Consider the following 7540-nt stretch of genomic DNA (forward strand, 5'->3'; position numbering starts at 1 on the left):
TTCATTATCTTTTTTATTTTGAAGAAAAATAATGTTCATTATTATATTATCATTAGAGGTGATCAAAAATTCGGGTCGGGCCGAGCCTTAACATAATATCTCGTGCCCAAACCCGGAAAATGAAGTGGGCTTTTCGGAATTTTTTTTCGGGCGGGTTTGGATTTTTAACTAAAAATGCATTTTTAGGCTTGCCCAAACCCGCTCTATTTTCGAGCAGATCGGACCGAGCCAAAATTGATCACCTCTAATTATCATGTTTTTTTTTATTAATATTAGGGATATTCTTTAGATACATATGAAGAACATAAAGTTGGAAGTTTTTTTTTTTTTTCTTTTTCAAAAATAGCTATATGTTCTTTATAAAACAACTATATATTCATTACAATACAACTATATGTGATGTTTTTTTTTCCAGAGCATCATGCATCCGCCTCCATAGAAAAAATTTCAGACGAAAACATTTCCTTGATAGAACAATAAGCTGGTAATTGTCATATTCTTTTTATAGAAATAAATAGAAGTGCGATTAATTTTGATATAAATACATAGAAGCGAAGTGAAAATTGATATGATAATGCTAATAACAAACAGCATGCGGTATCAGTACAAACTGCTAACATAGTAGTACTCAAATGAAGATCAATGGATAGGAAACCATAGTAAGTTTATTCATATTTAATAAAGGTTGTGAGGAAGGCGACGTATGAGGATAGCCTCAACCGGTTTAACTTTGACGTTGCTTAGTCCAAAACCTTGAGTCATGTCGACGGGTTCATCTGATGGAGTAGAGATCTCAAACCCATGTACCAAATTAGCAACGATAAACTGCATGGCTCGAAGAGCAAAGGATTTACCAGGACACATCCTTCTACCACCTCCAAATGGCAAAAAATCATAATTTTGGCCTCTAACATCGTAGTCCTTGTATGTCGTCAGCAACCTTTCAGGTTGGAAGTCCAATGGATTATCCCACACTTTTGGATCTCTCTGTATTTTGTGAAGATTAACAAACAGCTGAGTACCTGCTGAGATGTGGTAACCGTTCACGGTGCAGTCTGTAATGGATTCTCGAGGGACTGAAAGTGGTCCAGCAGGGTAAAGTCGCATACTCTCCTTAAGAACTGCTTGCAAATAGACTAACTTTGTGAGGTCTGATTCATTTACCTGTCTTTCTTTGCCCACCACAGTGTCTATTTCAGCTCGAGTCTTGTTCATGACGTCTTTATTGTTGAGTAGCAATGACAGCGTCCATATTAAGGTCACTGATGTGGTTTCTGCTCCTGCTAATATCACCGTCTAGGAGAAGAAATTTTATTAAATCATTTCTCACATTAATCTTATTTTGATTTATTTCAACCTGTAACAACTAATAAATCATAACCTGTTTATAAGTATTGTTCTCATTATTTATCTTCTAGAATTTATCTTCTAGAATTAATTAAGATTTGTTAACTGATAAATATGAAATCATATACGTATAAATATACTTACCATACATGTTGCTTTAATGATGGTTTCTGTATCAAATTCAGAAGGCTTTTGCTGTTCTGTTTCAAATGTACTAAGCAGCACATCTATAAAATCCTGATTTTTTTGTGCCGTATTAGAGCTTCTTGCTATTTTGTGCTCCTCCAACCATCTTTGAGGTAGGCGATCCATCTCTTTTGCAACCCTCTTCATCTCTTTTTCATATCCTCCAAAATCGAACCACCTCAAGAAGGGAACTGCATCAGCAGGAACAAAAGCACCTGCCAATTGGAAGAAATCCTCGATTGCTTTTGTACACCGATTATATTCCTTACCTTGGCAGGATTCCTTCAAAGTCTTTCCTGAAATTTGCTTTACTATAATATTCAAGCTCAAGTCTTTTAACCACTCTGACATGTCAACTGATGCAGAACCAGAAGGTGATAGTTCTGTAATCTGACAGTTATCATAGAGGACTTTTATGGCTGATCGTACCTCTGAGATCCTTACATCTTTGCACATCTCTATGCGATGATTGGACAAGATCTCAACGATTGCAATCTTACGTTGCTCACGCCAGTATTGCCCATATTGACTGAAGCCAAACATGGCTGCATTGTAAGTCACAAGTTTGACAAAGGATTTTATAGGCCGGTTTGCAAATACGTTGCCATTGATACCGTCTAAGCACTCTTTCGCCATCTCTCCTGAGCTAACAACCAAGGTGCGGTTTACACCAAGATTGATCATGAAAATTGGACCATATTTATCAGCTAATTCTCCTAAGCTTATGTGAGGAAGCCTTCCTAGAAGATGTAGATGGCCAATAAAAGGCCAAGAACTAGATGGTTCGGGTGGCATTTTTCTGGCCTTATTAGTGTTACTTTTCCATCTTAATAGGCAGTAAAGGAATAGAATGATGGCTAGGACGCTCACGGCTTCAGCCGGGTGCTTTATGTGGTTGTGAAACTCCATAAAATTTCTTTGGTGATCTCAACTAAGATTTTGGTTGCTAATATTATTTGATGTTTGATGACTATTCTATGTTATATTGTTATGTTCATTAGTTTTAGTAGGGAACACGACATGATTGATTTGCCAAGGGGTTGCGAATAGGAAATGATTCATTTGAAATTTTGTAAGTTTTTGACTATTGATTTGCCAAGGGGTTGCGAATAGGAAATGATTCATTTGAAATTTTGCAAGTTTTTGACTATTGATTTGCCAAGGGGTTGCGAATAGGAAATGATTCATTTGAAATTTTGTAAACTTTTGACAATTGATGTACATTTTGAACATTGTATACTACTAAAAACTGGTCAAATCAAGACGGTTTATCATGTGGTATAATTTTTGAGTAATACTAAAGATATTTGAATCTGTAGATGTCAATTATCATTATCACTAATGTAAACATTTTTCTTGACTTGTCAAATCCTTCACACTATGTTTGGATAACAATAGTGAAGGAAAAGGGAGGGGAAGGAAAAAGAGGGAAGGGAAAGGGAGGTAAGGGGAGGGAGAAGGAGACCTTTCATTTTCCTTCCAAATCTCTCCAACAATGGAGGGATTTGATTCATTAAAAGTCTTTTCTTTCCTCTCATCACTTCAAAGGTGAAAATCTGAAAACCATTTTTCTTGACCTGGATTGTTGGTGATAAAATATATAGTACTACAAATTCATCCCACTAATCATAATTTCAATTTAGAACCCGTGCAATACATGAGGAAAGAATCTTATTATTATTAGTTTGACAAGTACATATAAATTCTATTGGTGGCGATGAATCAACAACCATTCTCGGACTAATAAAGTGTGTAAACATGGTCCTGGAGACGCGGATTGAGGAGGACTTTAAGTGCTGTGACTTTCAAGTTGGTAATTCCAAAACCTTCATTCATGTCGACAGCTTCATCAGATAGAGGCGATACATCGAAAGCATGGAGTAAATTGGCTAATGCAAATTGCATGGACAGAAGAGCATAAGTTATTCCAGGACAACTTCTTCTGCCACTTCCAAAAGGAATGAGTTCAAAGTTTTGACCTCTGACATCACATTCTGTATGTGTAGTAAGAAACCTTTCAGGCCGAAACTCCAATGGATCAATCCACAGTTTCGGGTCCCTTTGTATCTTTGAAATATTGATAAAGAGTTGAGTGCCTGCAAGGATCTGGTAACCACTCACGGTACAGTCTGTAATGGCTTCGCGTTGTGTTAGTGGCACGGCTGGATATAGCCTCATAGTCTCTTTTAGGACGGCTTGCAAGTAGATTAGTTTCTTGAGGTCCGATTCTTCGACTAGCCTGCCTTTTCCTACTTGGTTGTCTATCTCAGTTTGAGCCTTTTTCAGTGATTCTCTATTATTCAATAGTAATGACAATGCCCATGTTAAGGTTGCTGATGTTGTGTCTGTTGCTCCTAGTATCATTGCCTATTTAGAGTTGATCAATGCAACCAAATTATTTGAAATTTTCACATCAAGTGTCTTCAGCATTAATAATTTGATGAAATTAGAGTTATAAAGCAATCACATAAGGGATGCATATGCATTCAGATCTGTTATCACTTCTACAATCCCTTTTTGTTTGCATCATGGGCTCACTTTTTGTCAGAGCTTTTTGGGTCAAATGGTGCAAATAGTAAGGGGCGGAGGGATTATATTGTTTAACATTAGTCATTGTTGCGTTGCAAACTTATCTTTTAACTCCATTGCAATTATTTACCTATAATGATGGTTAGAATTATGCTGTATCTGATCATATTCCCAAAAAAAATAAAAAAATAGAAAGTATCATGTACTATAAAATAAGTTTTTAATGTGCATTAGAATTACTTACCATGCTAATGGCCTTGATGATTTAATCTGCTTCGTGCAATACAGGATCATTCTTTCTTGTTTCGATAATACCAAGCATTACATCAATGAAGTCCTGTTTTTCTTTACCCTGATCTTCAAAGAGTCGTCTTGCTTTATGCTCATCCAACCAACCTTGAGCTACATGATTGATTTCCTTTGCGACTTTCTTCATAGCCTTTTGATACCCTCCAATACCCAACCACCCCAAAAATGGAAGAGCATCAGAGGGAACAAAGACGCCTCCCAAGTCGAAAAAATCTCTTAACGCCTTTGTACACCTCTTATATTCTTCCTCACCAGGATAAAACTCCTTCAGTGACTTTCCAGCTATCAATTTTACTGAAGTATTACTGCTTATGTCATTAAAACATTGCTTCATATCCACTATGAAACTACTATCATTACCTGGACTTAATTTTCGCTTGATTAAATAACTTTCATAAATGGCTTTTATGACTGATCTTACCTCTGATGTTCTTTCGCGTTCTAACATCTCAAGCCGATTATTGGACTCACGCCAGTACGGGCCATAAGGGCTATATCCCAGAAGGAGAGAATTGTAACCCAAATGCTCTGCAGCCATCGAGCAGGGCCGACTAGCAAAAACTCTGTCATTGGTTTGTAGGCACTCTTTAGCCGTCTCTGATGAGTTTACAACTAAGGCTTGGTGGACACCAAGCTTCATCATGAAAATCGGACCATACTTATCTGCTAAATTCCCCATTATTATGTGAGGAAGCCCTCTTCTTAGAAGAGGTAGATGGCCGATAATAGGCCATGAACCTGATGGTTGTGGTGGTTTTCGCTTGGCATTATCAGTCTTCCTTTTCAGGCTACAAAGAAATAGTATGAACGCAAGCATGCTCGTGCCTATCGAAATAGCTGGTAGACTGATTGAGCTGAGTAACTCCATTTCTAGGTGATTTTCTTTTGTGGACTGATTTCAGATTTCAGAGTTACTGAAATCAAATGGTCTTACAAATTGTAGTGATAACATTTCTTAGAAAAAGACTGAAACGATCGTTGTTCATAGTATCCCGGTGTCCTATGATGGTCACCATCACATATTAGAGGTATGAGACAAACACATTTTATGAGTATTGCTATAAACTATCATATTATGTATTACTTTGGTGAACGCAATTACACATTAGTACATAACTTTAATTAATGACAGAATAAGCAATCTAATTGTTGCAATATGACTATTTATGAGAATGTTACCAAGAATACTAATAGAAGACGTGTGAGGCTAGAAAAATTACATAAATATAAGCCTAAAGTTTCTCATTTTTGTGTCATCTAATAGATAGATAAAGACAATATGAACTGCTATGAAAATGAAACTTTTGGCTAGCTTTTCCCATTCCCACGGAAGTTTTCAAATTTGATATAGATCCTAAATGACACTAAGTAATGCATGATATTATAACTTCGTTGATCATGTAGATATTTGATAAACTCCAACACAACCACTTTTAACACTATGCCACTAAAGCTAGAAATATGTTTTAATACAGTAGCAGTTTTTGAACCACTATTATTTGCCATTCTCAAAATTAGGTACCTCGAAATGTATCTGCATAATAACATGCTAACAAATGCAAATAGAGAATAAAAAAGCTACAATAATCCAATAAAATTAACTACCAATCTTTCCCTTGCATATTATAGTGTCGATTTCCATTGACATGGTCTTCAAGACGTACTTATAAGCATCAAATTTTTTAAATTCGCAATAACCAAAATTTTAAAAAGTTGATACATAAATGAAACTATATATTGAGACAAATCAAATAAACAATATGTCACATGATTAAGTTTTTTTTGTATATATTAATGAAAATTTTGTCATACTTTTTAGAATTTTATCATAATACTATTGGAATTGAGCACTATATTATGGGATAGAGTGAGTGTTATAAAACATACGGAACTAACCTGAATTGATTAATACTTATGCTTCTTAGTAGTTTCAACACTTTTATTTTCATGTTTGTTAATGCATGAGTTCAATTGTAAAAAAAACAATAAAAATTATAAATAATAGTTGATGACATGATTTAAGTATACTTTAAGATGACATGATTAATAAGATCCACTTAATTACAAATCTCTATCTTTCAGGAGAAAAAAAAAAAAAGAAAAAAGGTTAAAGATAATCAAAATAGTTTATGTGAAATGTGAAATTGTGAATAGGGTAATAAAACATTCAAATGCAAATATTAAGAAACGGTATTATTATCATAAAATCTAAGCACAAATTAGCTTCACAGCAAGTCGAAATTTGCAATACTGCCGTGCAATTGAACTTCTTGAAGGCTTCAATCTCGAAGGCACATAACACCATTTTCTTGGCTTATCTAGAATAATGGCTAAGTACACATAAAACCAATCTCACAATTTACTTAATTAGAAATTGATGCAATTTCAAAATTCTGTATTTTTAGAGGTCTTGTAAACAATGATAGCTTACTTGTGCTTAAAATGCTAATGGAAACATGATATGGCAAATGCTAAAAAAAACAGCATGCTAGTGTCAAAACGTTATTATTAGAGTTACACAAATGAAGATCAAATTTATTGCAATATCATAGCTACTAATACAGATTGTGAGGAAGGCGATGTGTGAGGACAACTTCAAGTGGTGTAGCTTTGACATTTGTTAGTCCAAAACGCTCTGTCATATCGACAGGTTCATCTGATGGAGTCGCAATCTCAAATCCAAGGACTAAACTAGCAAGCGTAAATTGCATTACCTGAAGAGCAAAGGATATACCAGGACACATTCTCCTACCACTTCCAAATGGCAAATATTCATAACTTTGGCCTCTAACATCGTAGTCCTTGAAAGTCGTTAGAAATCTTTCAGGCTCAAAGTCTAGAGGATGTTCCCACACTTGAGGGTCTCTGTGAATTTTGTAAGGATTAATAAAGAGATGAGTACCTGCTGGGATGTGGTAACCGTTCTTGATGGAATTTTGTACAGGCTCAATTGAACTTCTTGAAGGCTTCAATCTCGAAGGCACATAACACCATTTTCTTGGCTTATCTAGAATAATGGCTAAGTACACATAAAACCAATCTCACAATTTACTTAATTAGAAATTGATGCAATTTCAAAATTCTGTATTTTTAGAGGTCTTGTAAACAATGATAGCTTACTTGTGCTTAAAATGCTAATGGAAACATGATATGGCAAATGCTAAAAAAA

General features: G+C 35.2%; 1 protein-coding gene and 2 pseudogenes across 1 annotated transcript; all 3 read right to left on the reverse strand.

The window, feature by feature from the left end:
* Positions 1–675: 675 nt before the first annotated feature.
* Positions 676–2442, reverse strand: LOC145578143 (cytochrome P450 CYP82D47 pseudogene; annotated as a pseudogene).
* Positions 2443–3273: 831 nt separating this feature from the next.
* LOC145578144 (xanthotoxin 5-hydroxylase CYP82C4-like) lies at positions 3274–3908 on the reverse strand. Its single transcript, XM_081635524.1, has one exon. It carries the CDS (start codon positions 3895–3897, stop codon positions 3274–3276), a length of 624 nt encoding a protein of 207 aa, XP_081491650.1. The 5' UTR covers positions 3898–3908.
* A 419-nt stretch (positions 3909–4327) lies between these two features.
* LOC145578145 (demethylepipodophyllotoxin synthase pseudogene) lies at positions 4328–5239 on the reverse strand (annotated as a pseudogene).
* Positions 5240–7540: the final 2301 nt, after the last annotated feature.

This window comes from Chenopodium album, chromosome 14 (genome assembly GCF_948465745.1).
Source record: "Chenopodium album chromosome 14, dcCheAlbu1.1, whole genome shotgun sequence".
NCBI lineage: Eukaryota > Viridiplantae > Streptophyta > Magnoliopsida > Caryophyllales > Amaranthaceae > Chenopodium > Chenopodium album.

What these genes read in the sequence shown, in the direction of transcription:
- LOC145578144 (XM_081635524.1), bottom strand. Translation starts at nt 3,897, where the DNA reads ATGATACTAGGAGCAACAGACACAACATCAGCAACCTTAACATGGGCA.